General features: G+C 35.8%; 1 protein-coding gene across 2 annotated transcripts in view; it reads right to left on the minus strand.

Annotated features, from left to right (window-relative positions):
• The window catches only part of NELL2 (neural EGFL like 2), a 94,871-nt gene extending 71,648 nt beyond the window's left edge, over nucleotides 1-23,223 (minus strand). The window contains exons 1-6 of one of the 2 annotated variants that reach the window (XM_087934390.1): nucleotides 22,654-23,223; nucleotides 22,210-22,338; nucleotides 11,376-11,526; nucleotides 10,194-10,367; nucleotides 9,996-10,092; nucleotides 86-158 (exon numbers count right to left, since the gene is read on the minus strand). In XM_087934390.1, coding sequence (XP_087790516.1) covers nucleotides 86-158; nucleotides 9,996-10,092; nucleotides 10,194-10,367; nucleotides 11,376-11,526; nucleotides 22,210-22,338; nucleotides 22,654-22,711 — 682 coding nt within the window. In that variant the 5' untranslated portion in view covers nucleotides 22,712-23,223. The remainder of the gene's footprint in view (nucleotides 1-85; nucleotides 159-9,995; nucleotides 10,093-10,193; nucleotides 10,368-11,375; nucleotides 11,527-22,209; nucleotides 22,339-22,653) is intronic. The other variant, XM_026700707.2, reaches the window with a different exon arrangement.
• Nucleotides 23,224-25,476: the final 2,253 nt, after the last annotated feature.

A 25,476-nucleotide genomic window follows, 5' to 3' on the forward strand; every position in this document is an offset into this window, starting at 1 on the left:
AATACATTTTAAGAACCAATCAGTATATAAAAAATTAAACAATCCATCATACTGGATATTATGGCATAAAAAGTAGAGGACTTACTGCGATTAAGATCTGGGCACTGAGAGATAAATCCTTGAGGCATGATAAGAAATTGCACATCTTGCATTATGCCCTGTAGCAAAGTGATACAAGAAATTTTATATTCCTGGCAATAAAATATCCCAAATTTCTATATAAAACTGTCATAGTTTTAGTATACTTTTTTGCACCTTTCTACAAACAAAAACACCGTTTCTATGAAATCATTGTTTCTCTAATTTATTTATTGTAGCATTAGAGGTAACAATGCATGAACATACTGATACAGTCAACCATTTTCAGACATTTAAGATCAAATGTCAAGGTATAATTAATTAGGAAGAGACTGCTTGCTGTGAATTCACTGTCACTTTCATTTAGTTGCCAAAGGAAAGGTTTCAAGTGATCTTAAAAGCAATTTAGATATAATATGCAGTTTAACTGAATTTTGAGCCATTCATTAAAACAAAATATGGCAATATAAGTCATAACTACAATGGTGAGTTACAAGTTAATTTATTTAAGAAAATTTAGGCAAAATAATACATTGTAGATTGTATTCAAAATCACGAAGGTCTTCAACAATTATACTTCACAAATCTGTTAAGAATAATTCTACAGAAATAAGTGCAAATAAAATGGTGACAGACAGTTGGAATGACACCTTCTAAACAACTTCTAAAGGATCACTAGTTTCCTGACTTTAACAATAAAAGGGAATATACAACCATTGGTATATATAGACTAATTAGACAGCTATATTTACTAATTTCTTTTTCATAATCCTGTGTGAATTTCAAGGGCATACTTAGTCATAAAAATACATGAAGCAATATATAGCATACAATTATTAAAGAAACAAATGATTTTGTACCAGAAAACATGGTATGATTATATTCCAAATCTCAGCAGCTGATTATTCCTGATTTCAAATCAAGCATTAGTCTTTTTTAGGAGCCACATTGATTTCAAAAGTTTTGGGTATATGTGTGAAATTCAACTAAGAATAAATAAATAAAAATCCAAGTTTTAATAGTTATTTAAATGATGCATACAGACCTGAAAAAGCCATTATAATGAAAAAGCCATTATAGTGAAGCCATTATACTGAAAGCCATTATGGTGAAACAAAATGGTAGAATAAAATACTATAAAATATATTGGTCCGAATACTTATGTGAAATTAGTTCTACCAAGATATTCAAAGTTAAGTATGAACTGAACAGAAGATATTTTAGGAATAAAGTGCATCTTCTCAATAACCTTACATGTCCAAATGTTTCTCAGCTCTATTATTTCAGGTGAATTTCTTTAAACTAGAAAAGAACAGAAAATTTTCCTATAAAAAGAACAGGGAATTTTCAATCTTCATTCTATTTCTATTTCTCTTTTTCTAGTTAATTCTATTCATCTTTTCCTTTATTTCTAGTCACTAGATTATGCTATAAAATTGAAAACAGATGAAAGAAAAGAAAAAGAAAGAAAAGTCTACAAGCCAGTCTAAAAACAAAACACTGTTCAATATCTTATCCTTACCCAACTTAAGTGTTCTAGATATTCAGAAAACATTCATCATGCTAGTCAAGACTCAAAAGTCCCATTGCAGAGAAACTCAAATTAAGAAAATCTAACATAAAATCACATGAATATGATTTTATGAAAATAAATATTAAGTTCTTATCATTTATATCATTCTACAAATCTTAAATTATTTAGAGGAAGAGAATGGAACATCTATGTGGATAAGCAACTCAAAAATATGTTGTAAATGTTATTGTACCATACCCAAGTACAAAATATAAATATTTTAGGGACTACAAAAAAGGTATAATCAAATTATTCACAGTCCTCCATATTTTTAAAAATCAGTACAAATGTAATGTATTAAAATCAAACTCTGTAGTATGTAAAATACTTCCATCCTTGGCTGATAAAATAAAAATCAAACAGAGGTAATCTTTCTATTAACAAATAAATAATTTAAACTTTTTCTGTTAGATAAAAAAGTTAACCAAACACCAATTATTAGGATAATTAAATTTTGAGGAATTAAATTTTGGGTACATTTCCAGCAGTTGGGTGATATATTTTATACATTTTGGTCAATTTTGCTGATGGAAGGTACCACCTATAAAACATTTTATATAGGTTTTCCTTATACAATGTGGCCAATGTTATTTTTTATTTCTCTCACATAAAATTTGCCATTTATCCAAATTAATACCATGCCCAAAGTTTTTAGCCCACACCAACATCGTTTCTTTTACCTGCTTCTCCTCCAATTAATAATCCAGTGAGAATCTGTATATTTTTCTTATCAATTTATCCTCTGATTCAAGTAGTATTTCATCTAGTGTCATGAGCTATTAATCACCCATTCTTTCATATTTTTTTCCATATCTTGATTGGACTTGCAGATAGACCCACCATTCCAGTTCCATCCCTTGTTCTTTTAGCTCTTGTCTTGATTTCAATTCTCCTGCTTCATTTGTAATATCTTTATATGTGATAATTTTTCCTTGACTAAAAAAGTTTGGGTGTACTAAAGCTTCAAGAGTGGATAGCCAAACTGGGGTTTCTATGTATATTTGTTGTTTGATTTTATTCGATACCAATAATAATGCCTATCTAATCTGATGTTGTTGAAAATATTGGTGAGCATCATGTCTGCCATACCATAAAAAGGCATGCCAGCCTAACTGTAGATTATATCCTTCTAACACTAATAATCTTTTTTTTTTAAGGTTATCCAATTCCCAAGTAAGTGTTGCTGCCTGGTAATATGTTTCCCAATCTGGTGAACTCTTTCTTTGGCATCTTGTAACAATTTTAGTTGAATCCTGGGTTTTTTCCTTTGCCATATAAAATTTAATGTTATTTTGTTCAAATCGCAAAATATATATATATATCTAATTTTATGGGTATGTTTTGAAAGAGGAAGAGTAATTTTGGCAGGACTTTAATCTTTATTATGGCTATTCTACCCATGAGAGATAACCTTAAGTTTCCCCATCTTTCCAGATCCTCTGTTATGTTTCATTAATGTGGCATAATTATCTTCCTTGATTGTTATGCATCTTGCTGATGCGTGAATAGATATTTTATTTTATTAATTATCTGAATGACCATTACCTTGGTCAATGTTTCTTTTGTTTGTTCGTCATATACTTAGTGATTATTTTAGTTTTCTCTTTGTTAATTTTCAATCCGGCGACATCTCCATATTCTTCTAGTAATTCTATGAGTTTTAGTCCCTATTGTTGTGGTTCTTCCAGGATAAAAACTAGGTCATTTGCAAAGGCTTTTAATTTAAATATTTTTTTCTTAATTTCTAGACCTTTTATTGATGTTTTTTTTCTAATTATCCTTGTTAGTACTTCTAGTGTTAGTATAAACAGAAGTGGAGATAGTGGGCAACCTTGCCTCGTACCTTTTTTAATTTTAAAATTTTTCGTTGTCTCTCCATTTATTATTATTTTGGTGTCCTGCTTGTTATATATAGTCGATATTATGTTTACAGATTTCTGACCAAAATCCATATATCTAGGTTGTTGTAGAATAAAATCCCATTTGATGTTATTGAATGCCTTTTGGGCATCCAGAAGCAGTAGTGCCATCTGCTCCCCGCTATGTACTTCATAAAATTCCATGGCATCTAAAATTACTCTTATATTATTTTTGAGTTGTCTTTTTGGTAGAAAGCCGTTTTGGTCGGCATGTATAAAATCATTTAGGAATTTTTAAAATTGATCAGCTACTATTGATGCAAAAATCTTATACTCTGTGTTTAAAAGAGATATTGGTCTATAATTTTTAATAAGTGTTTGGTCTGTATTTTCTTTGGGGATATTGTAATGGTTGCTTCTTTCCACGTTTGTGATATTTTCACCTCTTCTTGGACTGCATTGAATACTTTGAGTAATATATTTCCAAAAATTTCTTGTTGATCTTTGTACAACTCTGCCAGAGTCCATCTGGGCCTGGTGTCTTGTTGTTGGTTTTGTTTATTTATCGTCACAATTACTTCTGACAATCTTATCTCTATGTTTAACATATTTTTTGTTTCTACCGTTATTTTCAGTAATTCTGCATCCTTTAGATATCACCTTTTCTTCTATGGTGTGGCTGTCTTCATTGCATAATTTCTCATAGAACCCCTGGATTCTATTTTTTTTCCTCCTCCGCATATCTTCCCTTGTTCATTCTGTAGTTTGGTGATCCAACTTTTTTTCTCTCTGTTTCCTCAATTTATAGGCTAACCATCTTCCCGTTTATTGGCATTCTCGAATAAGTTTTATTTTGTCTTTTTTAGTTGTCGCACTAGTTCTTCTTTCTCAAGCAGGTTAATTTTATGTTTAATTAGGTCCATTTGTTATTTTACATTTTTTTTTTTGTGGTTCTTCCTTGAGTTTTGTTTCTTTTATACTCTCCTTCTAGGATTCTCTGTTGCTGCTTTTTTTCTTTCTTTCTTTTTGCCATGTATGTTATGGCCACCCCTCTCATGTAAACCTTTGCTGTGTCACAAGGAATTTGTAGGGATGTGTCTTCTTTCTTATTTTCTTTGAAAAAGAACCCCAATTCTTTCTCCATTTTAGACCTAAAGTCATTCTCTTTTAAAATTGATCTTTGCAGAGTCTATCTTGGATTTTTATTTCATAATTTCCAGCTAAATCTCATATGATTGTGATCTGCCCATAGGTTTGTTTCTATTTTTACTTCCTTTACTTCTGAATTAATTACCTTCAACATCCACACCATGTTGATTCTCGACCATGATTGTTGTCTGTTTCAGTAAAAGGTGTATTGCTTTTTTTCTTGATTCCTTTCTCTCCAGATGTCTTGGATGTTTAAATTTTCAGCTATTTAAAAGAAGGTTTTAGGTAATATTCTTCTTTTCCCTATTCTTGTGTTGTTTTTGTAGTCTAATGTTTTATCAATGATTGCATTAAAGTCACCTAGAACACAAATCTTGTCATACTCTATATCTTGAATTATATTATGTAAATTTCTAAAAAATTGTTCCTGGCTCCCATTTGTGGAAAAAATTTCTACTATTAAAATTTCTACTATTAATATTAATATTATAAAATTTCTACTATTAATATTATAATTTATTTCTATTTCTACCATCAAAATTCTGTTCAAGAAATAGAGCTAGAGGCAAGTAAGTGTCTGGGCAGATCACCATCCAGTGAGAGTCAAGTGGAAAGGACAAAAGAGATGGACATTAAACCAGTCAATACTAGATAGGAATTTATACAAACTATGGAATGAGAAATGGACTTTTTAAAAAAGAAAATAGGAAAGAAGAAATCTCACTACAAAATGTGTGGGATACTGCCAAGGTGTATATTTGGGGATTAGCTATAACCTATAGCAGGAAAAAAATAAGAAAAAGAAAACAAACCAAAAGACATTAGAAGAAGAAAACATGAAAGATTGGAATTAGAACTACAGAAAGAACCACCAAAAAAAAGACTTTAAAAAATCAAATGGAATTAACAAAACACAAACTGAATTTGCTACATAACGAATTGACTCAAAAAATTAAAAATGCAAAACATTTTTTTTGAAAATGCGAATAAACCTTGAATACAAATTGAAAATAGAGAAAGAAAAGAAATCGATACATGGATTAGTAGATGAGAAAGGAACACTATATCATCAAAACAAGGCTATTATGAAAAACTGTATGGGCAGATTTCTGGCTGTGCTTCTAGTGGCACTGGAGGCAATGACCATGAGCTCTGTGGCCCTGCTCCAAACTCTCCCTGTTGGAGGGCTCCAAAAGAAGCCATAGCCACCCTGTAGGGAAAGGGGGCATCTTGCAGGTTGAGGAGAGCCGCATCTCTCCTCCGTGACTTGGAAAATCCCCCTCATCCAAAGACAAGGACCAGTGGCAGTCAGATAACATGGCTGCCATCAAACCAGGGATAGTTCAGAACACCTAAGAAAGTGCAGGAGCAAATAGAGCAGTGAATAGAGATTGTTGCTGATTCTTCTTTTACTTAAAAACCAACCCCAAGGAATAAAAAAAATCTATGATAAGAGACTCTTATAACACAATTGTTTAGGCTGCGAAAATAAGCACTTCAGAGATTTTTGTTGAAAAGCAAGTCAAGAGTACCATCTACTAATGAAAGGAAAAGAGACTCTTAGACTCCTGGAGAGTTACAGGGGAGGTAAAGGAATTTGATATCCCATGGAGGGCTGTGACTTTTAACTCTTTATTGTCTCACAACAATTATTGTTTCTTATTTCCAGAGGTGGAAATAAGAAAGTCATTTTACAAAAGAAGCTCTGGGAAATCAGAATAAAAGACTAAAATTACAGAGCTGACTTAAAGAACTTGGAAAATAATTTGGACTATTATAATATGGAGTAAATGTTGGAACTGGTTCATTTAAATAACTGACTGCTTTGTAAGAAATGGATCTTGATTGAAATTAATATCTGCTAGAAAAAAGGCAGCATGAAAATTTGGGAGGAGAGTGCCATCTATTAATTATTAGAACACAGAGCATACTCCTAACAACCAGATTTCTTTTGAAATATTTGAAATTTGGTGGTTGTGATCTTTAACTGGTAAGCTTTATGCTTACCAGAGGCGAAAATTTTATAAGAGAGATGCTGGGAAGCTAGAATAAAAGACTAAAACTACAGAGTAGACTTAAATAACTTGTAAAATAACTTGGACTATCAGAATATTGAGTAAATGCTGGCATTGGCTCATTTAAACAATTGACCTTGTTTTGAAAGAAATTGAGATTTAAGTGAAAAAGACATTTTATAAGAGAATCTGGGAAACTGGAATAAAAGACTAAAATCACAGAGCAGATTTAAAGATCTTGAGAAATACTTTGGACTATCAGAGTATTGAGCTGGACTTGGCTTATTTAAATAATTGATTTTGTTTGGAAAGAAATGGAAATTGAGTGAAATAAACATCTGTTGGAAAAAAGGAAGCATGGAAATTTGAGAGGATAGGGGCAGATAAATGGTTCCAGAGACATAAAGATGACCTATTGATGAAGGAAGGCTTGGCATGGAAGGAGAGTAAAATGTACATCCCAGCCAGCCAGAGAACTTTGGTCCTACAGAGGAGCCACAATGGAAAATCTACAGGGTATTTTGGGTTTTTGAAGACCTTTCACCTGGTGAAGAGACAATTCTGGCAGCCAAAGATGGAAAAAGACATAGATGCCTATATGGCCAGCTGTCCTGTTTGTGTGTCCATGAAATGCCTATCTGAGAAGCCTCCAGACTTGCTACAGTTGGCAGCAAACCCAGCTAGCTCATGGGAGGAGATATCCATGGACTTCATTGTGGAGCTGCTTGAGAGGGCAGGGAACATAGTAATCTGGACTGTCATCAACCTGTTCTTGAAGCAGGCACACTTGTGGCATGTCTGAAGATTCCTGTCAACCATGAAGTTGGCTGAACTGTGACCATTTTATTTTGTAGTTTTTCTCTAGAGAGTTTCTTCTCACTGCTTCAGGGATGACACAGCCTGGAGCAAAGGGGCCAGGGAGGGGGGTAGAGATAGCTGGGGTGCTGCAGCCAAAATAAAATTGTTTCCCCTGGAATCAAGGATATTGGTGCAGGTGTTTGAAAGATAGTAACTGAGGTCACCTAGCAACTGGACTACATGCTGTTTGGATCATGTGATTGGTGACTCTGGGGGGAAATGACAAAGTTTTACTTTTAATTGAGTGTTAAAACTGGCAGGAACTTAGAGCTGATTTTTCACCAAGAAAATGCCAATTTGATATCTTCCAACAAAATGTTATTTGAGGAATATGCCTGCCTCAGAGTTCTTATTGAATGGGATATATAACTTGGAACCTTTACCATTTCTTCTAGCTGGACCCTAGCCAAGATATTCGTGCAGCACGTGTACAGACTATACAGAGTCCCAAAGTGTATTATCTCAGATAAGTGAGTGCAGTTAACTGCAAAATTGTGGTAGGAATTTTTAAAATTGATAGGTTCCTTCTAGAGACTTAGCTCCACCTACCATCCAACTACAAAAGGGCTGCTGAATAATATAAATTATCAGCAGACTAATTAGGTCAATCTCCTGCCTTTCACAGAAGTGACATATAACAACAGGGCACACAGCAGCACAGGTTTTACCCTTTCAAAGTGGCCACAGGGAATGTAGCACAGTTCATACCCATACAAGATATCTCACAGGAAGCTCCATCTTCAGTGTCATTAGTTGATTGGATGGATACTCTAAAAGCCATATGGTCCACCATGCATGAAGCACTAAATAAAGTTAGGGAAAGCCCAAAAAAAGGCAAGCAGATCAGAAAAGCCCCCCCAAAGGGAATTGACAGTGAGGTAAAGTATATTTGTCCACTAAGTATCTAAAGCTGAGTCAGCCTTGTAAAAAGTTAAGTCCCAAATATGTAGGACCTTTCCTAATCATCCGGATCATGAATCTAGTGACAGTGGAGCTGAAATTGCCAAGAAGCTTCAGGCAAGTTCATCTGATATTTCACTGCAGCCTTTTAAAATCCTTTTGGGGATCTGGCTTGAGCCCAGTCAAAGAACCATCCCCTCCTCCCATCCTAGTAAAGGGAGAGGAGCACTATGAGATCCAAAAGATCCTCAATTCCAGATATTACAAGGAAATATTACAACAACTAGTACTGTGGAAAGGCTACCTATTAGTAGACGGAGTGGATGGTTCCTCCCAAAATGAAAGTTTCATTTTTTTCCCCACCTCAAACACAAAGTCCAGAAGCAATCCCCACAATGGATGAATGGCTACAAAAACTGATGGAGTTAGCAGAGATGGCTAAATTGACTCCTTTAATTAAAGAAAAAAAGTACAAATACCATTATTTCTACTTGGAAACCACTTCTGGAATTTGTGCTTGAGATGGAAAAAATGAAAGTTTGATTTTGGGTTTTATCAATTAGAATTATCAAAATGGATGGTTTATATTATTCTATAAAAGTAAAAAGTTGCGGTTAGATGTTAATGTCTTATTTTATTGCACCAAAGGAGTTGGAAGTTAAATGTCTTTTTTCCTTTTTTTTTCTTTCTTTTCCTTTCCTCCACTATCCACTTCCTTTTTCTCTTCCCTAATTCTCCTATTATTTACTTTTGTATTCTCTTTGTATGCCATGTTAGAAAATATAAAAATGGAAATGTTTAAGAAGTTTCACACTAGGTACCCTCAATGGCCCCAATAAGGAATGCAGCAGTAGTTAGGATGTAAGTAATAATGTGTATGTGTGGTTATTGTTGTTTCGGGTCTACCCTTCTTCGGAGGGTGGGGGGTTATGGTAAGACTGACACAAACATTCACCTGTTTTCCACTTCGCTGGCAGCTTGGGGGTGGTGAATTGGAATGCAAGAGTGGGGAGGAATGGCATCCAAGCATTGTGGGTTCCCATGAGATATTGCTCTCCCCCTCAAGGACACCCAGAGCAGATGTCACAGTGTGGCTGGCTGGTTCTCATAACAAAATAAACAGAAGTGATTGGTTGATGTAATGGACTGTGGGTGGCCTGTGGGGAAAGGGGAATGAAATATGGTGCTTTTGCACAGGAAGCCAGAGCTGGTTTCACTTCTGTGCCAATGTGGATTTATTCAGTAAAGTTTATACTTTTGGTAAAATAATGTCCCAGGAAAAAGGGGAGAATTTACTGTTTTTGATTTTCTTTCAGCATCCAGCCAGTGTGTAAATGTTAAATTCAATAACCAGATTCAGTATAGGAGGAAAAGAACTTCATATGTTTAACTTTTAAAACATGGAACAAAAACACAAAAAAATCTAATTTAAACATGAAAAATCCCAGAGTGTTTTAAGTTAGAGAAGCTAAAATCATAATACAATCATATATATGCATTACTTAAGCTAAATGACCATGTCTACCTAAACTTGGAAAAAGGATTTCAAGAAAAAAAACATACCTTGAAAAAACCATGAGCGCTGTTCCTTTGTCCCAACCAAAATGTAGTGCCAACTGGTAAATCCATATATGGTTTTTCCACCACTCTCTCATATATTCTGATTTTAAAAAAGAAATTAGGAGTAAAATAATTTTTAGAAGAAGTCCTGTTCTTTTAATTCATATAAGTTACTGGAACAAAATGTAACTTTTAACTTACTTATTGCAGTCTACATGCAAAATCAAATGTGATGCACTGATTGCTAAGGACAGCCTGTGCCATTTGTCATCTGCCAAAACGTAAGGAAATTTTTCTGTGTGTGAACGATGGTTTCCTGAACGATAGTGCAATCTAATTTCATTTCTATGGCCGCTGCTTTCTAGTTCCAAGTACCTGCATCAGAAATGGGCCAGAAAGTTATGAAGTAATTTAACACCAAATAAATAGATAACATATTTCTTTGCATACAAACTAAACATGAACACTTATTCATAAGAAGTAAATGCTGCATAGTTAGATTTTCTCCTAAATTGTTTCAGTAGGACAAAGAACAACTCAAATTTAAAGTTATATCAAAAATTAAACATATACAGGTAGTCCTTGACTTACAACCATCATTGAGCCCAACATTTCTGTTGTTAAATAAGACATTTGTTAAGTGAATTTTGCCCCATTTTATGATCTTTCTTGCCATCTTTGTTAAGTGAATCACTGCAGTCAGTACGTTAGTAGTCTGTTAAGTGAAACTGACTTCCCACGTTTACTTTGCTTGTCAGAAAGTCACAAAAGGTGATCACATGACCCTGGGAAATCGCAACAGTCATAAACAAGAGCCAAGCATCTGAATTTTGATCATATGATCATGGGGATGCTGCAAAGGTTATAACTTTGAAGGACAGTCATAAGTCACATTTTTCAGTGCTGTAGTAACTTTGAATGGTCACTTAAGAGATCTTTCTCAAATGTCCTCAGGTCTTCTTTAGTTTTCTACTTTTTCTGTAGGTAGACTTCTACAACTTTGGGGAATGATCAAAATTAAAAGCCCTGTTTTAACTACGCTCAGAGTCCTCATTAAATGTATTAGAAATAAATCTTTGCTTCAATAAAGCTTGATATGCATAGGATCACTGCCCAAGTTAGTGTCCGTCATATATTTCAGATTTATTTTAGGTTTATTCCAAGTTGGCAGAATTAGACTTCTTGGAGTTGAGCTCAACTAGAAATTATCCTAGCCAAGCATTTTTTTTTGCCTTTGCTTTATTCCAAAAATATTTTTTCAATGCTTAATCCACTTTTTTCCAAGGTGTCCCTTATTAAGTATGAAGTAGGTTTGATCCTATTTTTATGTCACTTTGAATATACCATGAATAAATGTCAAGAAATGTATATTTTTCTGCATACCTGTGATCTAAATGATGAACAGAAAAAATAACACCTGAATTTAAGAGAGTTTGTTTGAGAGATACCAACATGGTAAATTCATGTTTATTTCTCAGTTTCTGAAAAAAAAGTTCAGCTTTCTCTGGAGATACTTTTATATTTCTTGCAGCTCCTGAAATAAAGCAAAAAAAAAAAAACCAACAACAAATTATTCTCATTCATAAGCAAATTAGGCATAGAGCCATCTTTACAGTTTATTATGATAAAAAAATTGATTGGTCAAATACAACTTTCAGACCTATTTCATTATGTATTTTAGTATGGAATCAAGTATTCATCCTCATCACTGAAATGATATTTTTAAAAATTATGTTTAAAACATTTATAGTTTTTTTACATATCAATATGTTGTTTTACAATTCTGAGCACAAAAATTATTCCATTGATTAGAATCATGTCTTTCTAGAAATTTTCACCAAGAAGGGAAAATTAAATTTTAATTCAGTTTAGGATCTTTAAACTCTTTGCTTTTCTAAAAATATTGTATTAATATTTAAATTACATTAAATTTTCTTAATATTTTGATTCATAATTCCTTATTTTGTTACATAATATCAGTGTGAATAAATTATGGAGAAATTCAAATGCAACCACTTCAGTATTCTAAAATTATAAAATATTACACATTTCTATTCTTTAAAATGTACACCAAAATCTAAAAAGATAAACAGCTTGTTCACCAAAGTTGGCAAAGGACAAAGGAAAAATACTCAGGAAAACATGTACCTTGCCCAAAGGCTAAAACACAATGCAGCTGTTTACAAAATACCATGGCATTTACTCTTCGCAAGAAACAAACAATAAAATTCACAATGCTCAGTGATAAAAATTGGGAAATATATTTTTTTTACCATTACAAAGTAACTTTAACAAAATGTTTAAATAATTCTAGTTATTATTCTGAGCACACAGGAAGATCTCCAACTGCTTATGTATCCTTTTCATGTAATATAGCTTCAAAGAGACTTTAGATTATCCTTTTGTCTCTATTCAAAAATTTAAACAGCCATGATGACCCATGAGAATATTGTTTACTTGTTATATATTACTATAATCATGTTAATAAATCTCTCCCCCAAATCCATAAATTTTAGTTGTAACAGCATAAATTGCCAGTTTACATTGTCAAATGCTTTCGGCATATCCAGAAAAATCAATACCATTTGTTTTCCAGGATGTGCTTCATAATATTCCAATGTACTCAGAATCATTCTCATGTTGTTTTTAATCTGTCTCTTAGGCAACAAGCCATTTTGATCTGAAGGAATAAATTCATTCAAAAATCTTTTCAGTCTCTCTGCTATTATTGAAGCATATATTTTATAATCAGCATTTAGTAAAGATATAAGTCTATAATTTTTTATCTGCATTAAATCTGAATCTTCTTTTGGAATAAGAGTAATGTTTGCTTCCATCTACTAATTTGGTACCTTCACTTTAAATAATACTTCATTATAAACTTTCAGCATTGATGGGTCCAAAATATCTTGTAAATGTTTATAAAATTCTGCTGGCAGCTGATCTGGTCCTGGTGTTTTATTATTCTTTTGCTTCTTAATTGCTTCTGACAGTTCCATCATTGATTCATTTAACACAGTTTTCATTATTTTAGGTGGATCTGCTTTTTCCAAATATTGTTTAATTCTCTCTTCTGGAATTTTCACCTGCTCATACAGTTTTTTTTTTAAGGTATATTTTTAATTATTTTTTCCAATATACATCGATATTGTGTGTGAACCTAGTTGGTTCTGGGTATCATTCATATTAATCCAGTTCATCATCATAATATTAGTAATCTCTATCACATTTGTCAAATTTAAGTAATCCTCATTATATTGTTTAAGTATACATCAACTAAATAAAAAAACCCTAACTCTTCATCTTTATCTGTCTTCATCTATGTCTTTCTTGTTCAGTCTAAACATTTCCTTATATATGTAAACAAAATTAATTCTAAGTATCATTCCTATTGATCCAATTCACACTAACAATATTAGTAATCTCTATTACATTTATCAAATTTTAAGTAATTCTCATTATATTATTTGAAAAATACAAAAAGGAAATGCCTTACATCTGTAAACTTCTAGTCTTTCTATCCGTTATTTTTATTCATTCTCCAAAAATGTATATTTTAATATTTCCCTTAATTTTATTTCTGCTTCCTTTAGCTTACAATCAGGCTACTTAAAAGGCAATTCTTTTTATCCATCATTTCTTCTCCTCCTTGGTGCTTCATTTCTTATCCATTTTTAAATTCACCTCCCACACTCCTCATATTTATCTTCATCTGTGTCTTTCTTATTTAATCTAGACATTTCTTCCAATACAATCTTATGGTGCCAATTCTCCCAAATATCTGTCCATGTCCCAATCTCCTTATCAAAAGTATATTCCGGGCTCTCCAATTGTTGATTTATCTGTTTTATTTTCTTGTCTTTTTTCCTTTATCAGCTGATTTGTCAGTCCTATTTTTTGCTCCAGTCCTTGGTTTATTTGTTGATGTGACCAATTAATCTGTTCCTTCCTTCCTCTTGCTTGCCATTTATCTGGTCTTCCTCTTCATTGAGCTGTTACTTCATTTGCTGGTTTTGCTGATCCATATTCTTTCCCTGTTCGTGTTTCATTTACTGGCTTAAGTAGTCCATTTCATCCCATCTTTCTGTTGATTCCATCAATTCATGGGCAGTTTGTTCTTCATTCATTGTACTTGCAAGATATTTTCCCTTTTCTCATCCCTCCTATCGATCAGATCCATAATATTTCAGAACAACAAAAATATCTCATTGAAAAGTCCTCTCGTTTCCACAGCTGTTCCTTCAACTCCCATCATAGCAGCAATAAAAATGGAATAAACGATCATGCCTCAATCTGATTCAGAGAGACCAACATTATAGGAGTATGGTTTATTTTCCAATTATTAGTAGATGGGTCTCTTCTCTCAAATTTCCAACAGATGTTTCTTTCACTCAGTTTCCATTTCTTTCCAAACATAATCAGTTATTTAAATAAGCCAAATCCAGCATTTACTCAATACTCTGATGATAGTCCAAAGTATTTTTCAAGATCTTTAAATCTGCTCTGTGATTTTAGTCTTTTATTTCAGCTTCCCAGCTTCTCCTATAAAATGTCTTTTTCACTTAAATCTCCATTTCTTTCAAAACATCAATTTTTTAAATGAGCCAATTCCAGCATTTACTCAATATTCTGGTAGTCCAAGGTATTTTCCAAATTATTTAAGTCTACTCTGTGGTTTTAGTCTTTTATTCTAGCTTTCCAGCTATAAAATTTCTTTTGGTTATCATTTGGGGCATAAATTATTACTAATAATACTTGTTTTTGTTGTATTCTAACTTCTATCATTAAAGTTCTTCCGTTGTCATCAGAGTAAATTTGTTTTGATTTTATCTTTTCTTTGATATGTACAGCTATCCCATTTTTTTCCTGGTCTGCCAATGAGGTATATAATTTCCCTAATTTTGTTTGTTCCAAGTAGTTCTTATGTTGTTTCTTAATATGTACTTCTTGGAGACATATTATATCTGCCTTTTGTTTCTGTAATTTGTAAAATTTGTTTCCTTTTTATTGGGGAATTTAATCCATTAATGTTCATAGTTATTAGTTTAATATCTTCTTCCATTTTATTGTCTATACAGTTGTTTCTTGTTCTTATCCCTTCTTTTTCACGCTGTTCTATTTCCTCTTTGTTTCTCTCTTCTTGTTCCTATTCTTTTTCCTCAGATTGTGGCTCCTCTTGGCTTCTGCTTTCTAATTCTTCTTTGCTACTAAATTCCTCTTCTACTATCATAAGTTGGACTCCTGTGCCTTGTCTAAATTGTTGATTCTTATTTTCTTCTCCTGCCATGTTAACATTCCTTCTGGTGTGAACCACCTGAATAGTATGTTGTATTTTATCAATTGCATTGCCAGGAAACAGTAGTCTCTTCTCTATTCTCTCACTTGTCTTAGTATCTGTTTCAGTGTCAGATTTTTTTTTGCTTTTATGTCATTGGTTCGTCTCTTGTTATTTTATAGATTTCACCTCTTATTTTTTTTCTTTGCGAATCTGATGTGAACTTCTCTCAGTAACTTATGACGCCTAGCATAGTTTGTGTGCATCCTGTATATCTCATCTATTTCATTTTGAATTGCTTGATTATCCCTTCATGTAGCTTCTGCTATCAGTTCTGACATAATTATTCTCAAATCTTCTTTGTTTTCCATTACATTTTGAAAACGTAGGTAGAAGGCCACTTGTTTCATTTCCAAATATATAATAGATTCCTCTAAGCCCTTGTTTATTGCCATTAGTTTGATCTACTGATTTCAGTTTCTTTTCTGTCTGCTCTGTTCTGTTTTCCACCATTTTTATTTTTTGTTCATTTTTTTCAATTGTCTGCTGAATTATACCTATTTTGTTGTCCAATTTATGTATGTTGCCTTTCATTTCCCCCATCTCACTCTTCATCTCGTTATTTTTGGTCATTGATTCTTGAATTCAGGACACAGAGCTCCACTCACTCTTCTCCGCACCATCGTGATGTCACTATCAGAAGTCCCAAATAAAGCCAAAACTATTACAGAATAGTAGAAGTAGAGGTGGCTTCAGACTCCCTGATTGGGAATAATACTATCATGCAGCAGCACTCGCATGGATTAAAGAGTGGATATCTCTAAAGAACAAGATAATACCAACTCTAGAAGGACATGACCTACAAATAGGATGGCATGCCTTTTTGTGGAAGAAAAAGAACAAAACAGATTCACGCTTCCAAAACCATTTTATCAGGAATGCATTATTACAAGTCTGGGGTAAAATAAAATAAAAACATTATAAAATACCTGATTTGCTTTCAACAATGAAAGCAATGATTTATCCAAATACATTAGACCTAAACAAAATGATAAGATATAACCAATTGCTGGATAACCAAGGAAGACTGAAAACGAACCAAGAATTCAGAGAAGAGGGAATAATTATAGATTGGTGGCCCTATCTACAATTGCAGACAAGATACAAAAAAGATCTGGAGGAATTTGGGATAGATAGAGAACAACAATAAATCGACAAAATTTTACTAGGACCAGAAGAAAAATTTACAACTAAAATGTATAATTACTTACTTAAATTTGATAGGGAAGAGGAAATAGTCAAAGGAACAATGATAGCCTGGGCAAGAAATTTTGGTTATAATATACAATTAGAGAAATGGGAAAAATTGTGGAACAAAAACTATAAATTAATAATGGCTACTGCCTATAAAGAAAACCTCTATAAAATATTTTACCGTTGACATCTAGTACCAGCAAGATTTGCTAAAGTATACTCAAACATGAACCCAGAATGTTGGAAATGTAAAAACAAACAAGGTACTTCTTTCACATGTGGTGGTCCTGCCCAAAAGCAAAAAAAAAAAAAAGGAACAAAATAAGGAAATGGTTACAAGAAATTACCGGTCTCCAAATAGAACTTAGGCCTGAAATGTTTCTTTTAGGGATAATCAGAGCAGTATTGAAGAAAGAAATTAAATATATCATAATACATGTACTAACAGAGGCAAGAATAACTTAAAGTTGGAACAAATTTGGAAACTAGATAGCATTCCCACAGAAAGTATGATAATAAAGAAAATAATGGATTGTGCAGAAATGGTCAAACTCACACTAGAATTGCAAGATAGAGAAGACATGGAATACTACACTGTCTGGGAAAAATGGTACAATTGGTTAGATTGTAGGAATAAAAAATAATGTAAATATGTATATATTGATTTAAATGGAAAAATCAATGTCACATCACTGCAAAGATTGTATATGTGTTGTTTGTATATACACTGCTCAAAAAAATAAGGGGAACACTTAAACAACACAATGTAACTCCAAGTCAATCACACTTCTGTGGAATCAAACTGTCCACTTAGGTAGCAACACTGATTGACAATCAATTTCACATGCTGTTGTGCAAATGGAATAGACAACAGGTGGAAAGCATAGGCAGTTAGCAAGACATCCCCAATAAAGGAGTGGTTCTGCAGGTGGTGACCACAAACCACTTCTCAGTTCCTATGCTTTCTGGCTGATGGTTTGGTCACTTTTGAATGCTGGCGGTGCTTTCACTCTAGTGGTAGCATGAGACGGAGTCTACAACCCACACAAGTGGCTCAGGTAGTCCAGGTCATCCAGGATGGCACATCAATGCAACCTGTGGCAAGAAGTTTTGCTGCGTCTGTCAGCGTAGTGTCCAGAGCATGGAGGTGCTACCAGGAGACAGGCCAGTACATCAGGAGATGTGGAGGAGGCTGTAGGAGGGCAACAACCCAGCATCAGGACTGCTACCTTCGCCTTTGTGCAAGGAGGGACAGGAGAAGCACTGCCAGAGCCCTGCAAAATGACCTCCAGCGGGCCACAAATGTGCATGTGGCTGTTCAAATGGTCAGAAACAGACTCCATGAGGGTGGTATGAGGGCCCGACGTCCACAGATGGGAGTTGGGCTTACAGCCCAACACCGTGCAGGACATTTGGCATTTGCCAGAGAACACCAAGACTGGCAAATTCGCCACTGGCACCCTGTGCTCTTCACAAATGAAAGCAGGTTCACACTGAGCACATGTGACAGACATGACAGGGCCTGGAGAGGCCATGGAGAACGTTCTGCTGCCTGCAACATCCTCCAGCATGACCGGTTTGCAGTGGGTCAGTAATGGCGTAATGCCTCTGATCTCCAAATTACAATAAGCAGTTTCCTGCCACCTACCCAGCTTCATCAGATCCTCGAACGATGAGTTCGATCTGGGAACTGTATCTGAGCAACTAATTGTAGTATCAGAAACTACCCTCTTGTAATTAGCTCTCGGGAAATATAAAGATTGATTTCCTTCTTCTCTCCATGTGAAAAATGACATTTTAGGGTGGGAGAAGGGATAGTCCTTTTCATCCAAGTTTCCCAGAGGGGGAGAGAAGGAAGGAGAGCTGTGAAGCTGTTAACTTCAACAAATGCAGAGAACTTGCAGAAAAATTGCAGATCCTTGGTGAGTTGGCTATGTGGAAAAGAGGGAGGAAAGAAGCACCAACCTTCCTTAACTAAAGTGGACGGGAAGAATTGCTCTTGAAGTGGGGGATGATGTGAGAGCTCACATGGTCAAAAACAAACAGTTTGTTACCAGGCCTGTTTGTTACTAAAGACAGATGCCACATTATATAGGTAGGAGAAAAATGAAAGAATGTAAGCCTTTATTTCACTCTAAATGAAGCTTACATTTTGATACCAAGTCACCTAGATTCATTTATAATAGCTTTATTGCTTTTGTACAATTTATTTAAAACTTTGCATAAATAAACTTTATTTATGCCTTTATCTGAAAATTTGCTGCCTTGGAATCGATTCTTCAAAGGGTTTGTTTGTTTACTTGTTTGTGTTGCCTTGTTAGCCAAGGGAAGCCTCACAGATTTCCCAGTGACAAAAGAAGTAGCCACTTCCCTCCATCCTCCCCTCCCTCTCCCCCCCACCTCACACACACACACTGAAATAAACAAATAAACACAATAATGGAATAATTAATAGCAAAAATAATCCCAGTAGAGGCAATGAAAGCAAGAAATACCTTAGTGACATTTTTCTTAGTGACATTTCTCCAGGACAGAGGTGTCAAACTTGATTTCATTGAGGGTTGTATAAGGGTTGTGTTTGACCTCGGGAGGGGGGATGTGGCCAGGGTGTGAGTGGTCAGCTTGATTTCACTTGTATTGGGGGCACCTGTGGAGGCCCAAGCACTCTGCCACTGAAAACGGGCTCCTGAGCTCAGTTTTTGGCTGCCATGGCCTCCTGAAACCCTCTGCCAGGGAAAACAGAGCTCAGAAGCTGTTTTCACTGGCAGAAGCTCCACAGGCTGGTCCTTCACTGTCTCCAGGGCAGCCCTGTGGGCCAGATCTAAGCACCCCATGGGGCCAATCCAGCCCCCAGGCCTTGAATTTGACATACCTGCTCCAGGAATAGCAGGACAAAGCAGATTTGCATGGCAAAATGATCTTATATGGCCCCAATGTTATGACTTTACATTTTCCCAATTCCTTTCATCAGTCTTATATACAGTACAGTTCTGCAATGAAAAACCAGATAACAATCTTGAGTATTTATAAGTAATCCAATTCCTGTTTGGTCTTTTATTCTAGACTAGCTCGATACTTGTGCTTCGCTACAAAACTATGTGGTTGGGCTTAGTTTTGGGGGAGGAAAACAAGGGGGGAAAATTCTGCCTCTGCCTACCAGCATCCATCAGTATTCATCTGGCTGGCATCCTGTCAGTGTGTGAAAGAGTTGAGGGCTGTTTAGAAACTGAAGCAGTATTTGCTCTGCAAGCAAGAAGGAGACAGCAAGGAGCCTGGGCATGGCTTAGCTCAACTGTTTTGTACTAAAGCTGCTTGGTGCTGTAAAACTGAATCTGAAACACCTCTCCTCTGCTTGTGTTTTGCATTTGGAACAGGTTTCTTTTCAGGTGGGGAGAGGGAGTAGAACTCCTTAGCATCAGAGCATGTTAATAATAATATACAAAATACTAATGCTCTGATGGTCATTTTGAAAAATCCTTTCTTAATGAGCACCTAGAAGCCAAGAGGAACATACATGTCAAATTTCAAGTTTGTAGCCTTTAGGGTTCTGGAGATTTTGTGATGATGTATAAGTAGTATTTAACTACTGGTGGGGTAAGACAACAGACAAAGAGACATTTTCTTAATTACAGGCAATTTTTATGTAGCATTTCACTATTGGCACATGAAGCAATTACTCTTCTCTCTATATGAAGCAATAAGATCTTCAGGCATCTACCCAGATTTTGGAATTAGTTTACAATTAGATAAAAGCACTAATATATGTTGAGCAAAATGCCTAGCTTAGGTAAGGAATATTTTTTTAATAAAGTTTTTTTTATTTTATATTACAATAAATCCATCCTTAATTCAAACACTGTGTAGACTGGGTACATATGTTTTGTTGTAACAATTATAATTTGGTAAGGAATATTCTTGAATGTCTACAGATCTCTATTTGCCATAGGACACCAAAATACATTTTCATCATTTGGGCAAGAAATTACACAGATTTTCAGAACTCTGAGAATCAGAAAATGGCAGCAGTAAGAATCAGAATAAGGTAGGACAGATGCCTCTCTGTGTTCATTTATTTTTCATCCAAGATGAAAAAATTATATCGTTTCCTAAGATGTGCCACAGATTAGTGGTATGTAGGAAGAGATAGGAAGTAAAAAGGAACGCTTCTACTGAATGACTTTTATTTGAGGGAGAATAAAAAGGGAAAGTAGAAGCAAAACAAAAACAAATGTTAAAACTTTTAAAATGCAAAAAAAGATCAATTAATTTTTTTAAAAGAAAAGATAAGAACAAATCTATCCCTTGCAACAATGAGCACTGTTCTGAAGTGTTTGTTTTATTAGTCCCAAAGATGACTTTTGAGATTTTCATTCTGTTGAATGGCAGTTATTGTAGATCTTGGGGTAATGAGCCTTCCTCTATATATAAATAGTATGTATCAATCATTCTATTTAAATATCCAGAATATTCTATGATAATGGTTATAGTGACACACTCTGGCTGATCTCTAGAACAGTGTTTACAGAACCTCCAGTGATTATGTGGGCAGCTATGGATTTGCCTTTCCCAACCTGGTGATCTCTAAACATTTCTAGATTAGTTCATTATCAAAATCTGAAATTGGTTGGGTTTTTGGATTCTGCTTCAATCTGAAAAAGGCTGTAATTTTTATTGATGGGTGAAAACACTTGTTTTACATTTGTTTTATAAAGTTACACTTGTCTTACATTTGACACCAGGGAAGAAATTTAAAAAAAACTTTTCTCATTATTGGAATACCTAACAATATATTGTTACTAGTCCACTCTCTAAACAATTTGACTACATTAAAATAATAATTATCAGCATTAAAGAAATTATGTATTAACTAATTTTTAAAAAATGCAATAAGCTCTACAGCTTAGTTTCACTACACATTAATTTATATAACTTGGCCAAAATAAATCCGAATGGAAAAAACAAATGCACTTTCAACAGAAAATATTTTATCGTTATAAAATCATTCATTAAGTATCAATCTCATGGAAGGTGTTGCTGTTTGCAAACTAAGGACTAAAAACCATAAGGAAAAAAAATAGCTTAATTAAAGACTATTATTGTGTATAGAAATAATGGGGTTTCTTCTATTACATTCATTTCAGGAGTTTTAATCAAAGAAAAAGGCAAATATTTTTGAGTGACTGTCATTATTTATGCAACATTTGCAATGCCAGATATAGACTGTAATGCACTTATTGCCAGCAATTTCTTCTAAGGGACAACTAAACCAAAAGCTTACTCTGCCCTAGCAAATAAACTAATTTCAGCCAGTCTAAACTAATATGTATTTATTAGGCAATGCTTTCTATGACTAGCAAAATAAGCCATCTGCCACCATATTTCCTGCTGACCCTTAATGAAAGGTCTATCAGTCAGAGAAGAGCTACAAAAGGGAAGGGAAGGGAAGGGAAGGGGGCAGAGTAGGAAATAGGCAATGTTTTAAAAGCACAGGAGAATCCTTGTTGAGAATCCTTGCTGACCAAATCTTGCCTGATAAGCCCAGTGGAATAGCTTCAAAATTAATGCAAAAAGTTCAATCAAATGCCTGAGTCTGCAAGCTCTGGAATTGTTTGGATGGACTCGGCCGACCCTTCCCGGAGAATCAGCCCTCGGCCACCGCTGCAACCCAGAAAGGTTGGGCGTCCTTACCTTGGAAGAAGAAAGCTTTGCTGCCGTTGTGCAGTCCCTGAACTTGCCGCACTCCAGCCACAGAATCCCCCAACTGCAACTCGCTCAGCACATCAATCTGCACCGAAGGGTCCACGCCAATGCTGAAAACTGAATCCAGAAAAAATAAAAGATTATCACGGAACGGGGGCAACTTTTCTCCCTCCGCTCTTTTCTTCCCCGACCCAGTTTTCTCCTCTCTGATGACCCGCGATCCCTTTGCTGCGAGACCTAGTTTAGTGCTGTCGATGGGCAAAGTTCTGGGGGTCGGGTGTTGGCCCCCAACTCTCCTCCCGACCTCTTCACTGGCGGAGACAGACTCCGGTCCTCTCCTTGAGAAACAAAAGAGCCGGCCGGATCAAAGGCACCGCGCGGGGGTTGGTGAAGAAGGGAATTGGTGGGGAACCTTCGTCTCCTTGCCCTTACCTGAGCTCAGGCAGAAGAGCAGGCACAAAGTGCTCGCTAATACCGGCGGGGACTCCATAGAACTGGAGAGGGAGCGGCGATCAGTCCATAGTCCTCCTCCGGAAGCGGATCGCGGTGAAAAAAAAAAAAAACCAATGCTCGAAACCTCCCGAGCTTTCTCTCGCGGAGGCGAGGGAAACCTCAGGAGAAACTGAGGCTCCTGCCGGCGAAGGTTAACGAGATCGAAACCAGCCCTAAAGCTGGCAGCATCCTCCCGGGCGTGTCAAGCCGAGAGCAGCAGCAGCCGCCCGACGCCGCAAAGCCCGAAACCGCCCCTATCCCTAAAACAGTGAGAATCAGAGGGGGAAAAAGATCCGGAGAACGCGTCGCGCGTGGGGCAGTGTCGGGAGCTCCCCGTGGCAAGCGAGGCGAGTAGCGAGGGGATGACGCACCTAAGGCGTGCCTAGCTCGCTCTCTCCCATCGGGCTTCCTCGCCAAGCCCCGCGGCCGTTACCAATAGCAGCAGCAGGAGTCTCTGCCGCCGCCGCTGTTGCCGCCGCCACCGCTCTGTCCAACGGCGCCGGCGAGGCTTCTGGCTCCTCCTCGCAGCATCAAAAGGGGCCGAGGCGGCGACAGGTTGGAAGAGGAGGAGGCGAGCTGGGGCCGGTTATGACAGGCAGGTGGGCGTCGAGAGAGAGGCGGCCTACGACACCGTCCGCGCCCCTCGACGTGCGCTTCGTTCCCTTCCACGGATGAAAAAGCTCCGAGAACCGGGAAATCCTTCTCCTGTTGGGCCTCTTTGAGGGCTTAGTTCCCGGGTTCGCTTTTCTGCCAAAGAGACGCAAAGCCATCTGCCACCCGCCTTCGTCCCCCATTCGGTCCTCGCACAGCGCACAACTCTCTATTGATGTAAAGCTGGAAATTCCTACAGTGAGACTTGAACCGTCTCCAGTAGTTGATAAACAGCCCAAAACACGCGAGTGTCTTGGCAAAAGATTAAAAGGTGATCAGATCAGGGAGACTTGACAGGTGCTTTCAATTTTTCTGATGCAAAGGGAAAGGCATTGAAAAAGAGGTAACAGAAAAGGATTCCTTCAGTGACTCCCAAAAGCTTTCAACCATGAAGGTCTAGCAGCCTGGGAAAACTTCTGGATTTCTTTTTTTTTGCTGTATCCAATTTTTCATGCCAATTAATTTTCAGATTACAGAAGGACAAAAGAATATTGACAACAGAAGACTGGGATGGAAAAAATAAAACCCATAGCTACTTTCAAAGATACTGGATAAGGGACGCTTTGTTATATATATGGGAAAGAATTAAAATAAACCATTATGTGAAAATACCTCTCTGCCTATCTCCAATGGAGGTACTAGTATATCCCAATGTTATGGATTTGAACAAGACAATAAAATACTGTATAAAGAATTAATAACAGATGAAGGCAACTTGAAAGCACAGATACAATTAAAAACACAGGGAATTGAAATTGGGTGGGTGGCCGTACGTTCAAATTCAAGCAAAACACAAAAAAGACAAGGAACAATTTGGATTTTATAATACACATCAGGAATTAGACAAAATTTTACAAGGAAGTGAAAAAAAGATGATTACCAAAATGTACAATTATTTATTGAAATTTAAAATGGAAGAGGAAACGGTTAAGGAGAGCATGATAACATGGGCTAAAAATTGTTGTCACAATATTGAATTAAACAATGGGAACGAATTTGGCGAACTAACTATAAATTAATGTTATCAGTCTCATATAAAGAAAATATTTATAAAATGTTATATCACTAGCACCTCCCACCGGCAAGACTTGCTAGGATGTTCCCTAATATGTCACCCAAATGTTGGAAATGTAACTTTAGCCAGGGAATGTATTTTCACATGTGGTGGACATGTCCTAAAGCCCAAAAGTACTGGTCTAAGATACAGACATGGTTAGAAGAGATGACAAAACTAAAGATTAAATTCAACCAGGAGACCTTTCTACTTGGAATGATAGAACCGACATGGAGCAAAAAACATCAGCATCCGATATCACATATCATTACAGCAGCAAGGATAGTCTTTCCCCAAAACTGGAAATCAATAATGACACCCACGGACCTGGCAATAACTAATAAAATCCACCAATGTGCAGAAATGGTTAGACTAACCATGTTACTAAAAAGTAAGGAAGGGGGGAGTTTTTTACAACTTGAAATATAAGGTACAAATGGTTGTATAAAAAGGAAGTAAAGATGTCTAGTGAAACCAATTAAACAAACAACAAGGGAAAATGGAAATAAGTATAAATGTATAACATTAAAAAGTAAGGATCTATGAAACAAGTTATAGATTTACTTGTAACAAATGACTTTAATTGACACTAATAGAAATGTACACTGCTATGAAAACATTGCAAAAATGTGAGAACATGTTTCTCATTTTTTTTAAATATATTCTTTTGTTTTGTTTTGAAACTTTCAATAAACATATTAAAAAAAATAATTTTCAGATGTTTGATGTACTTTTTTATGAACTTATAGTCAGGTTGTAAGCACAAGCCCCTACATTCTCCACAGCCTTTAAATTACAGGCTGCCCGTTTCCAAGGTTATCATTACTGCCTGCCTAGCTTTTAGCTTCCAGTGTTTGTGAGGCCAAATTGAGGGTAGCCAGTGTACAATCCAGGCTATTTAGTATTTAAAATTACACACAATGAACCCTGGGACTTCTACTCGTGAGACCACTAGTGCAACATATCCTGCTTTACTGGGCAGCATCATTTGTGAGTCACAGTCAGTGCATGGGGTTTGGAGATCTCTTTTCTGCTATCTCTTCCCTACTACCACAACT

Source organism: Pseudonaja textilis, chromosome 5 (assembly GCF_049901715.1).
Source record: "Pseudonaja textilis isolate UNSWEBS1 chromosome 5, rPseTex1.2, whole genome shotgun sequence".
Classification (NCBI taxonomy): domain Eukaryota; kingdom Metazoa; phylum Chordata; class Lepidosauria; order Squamata; family Elapidae; genus Pseudonaja; species Pseudonaja textilis.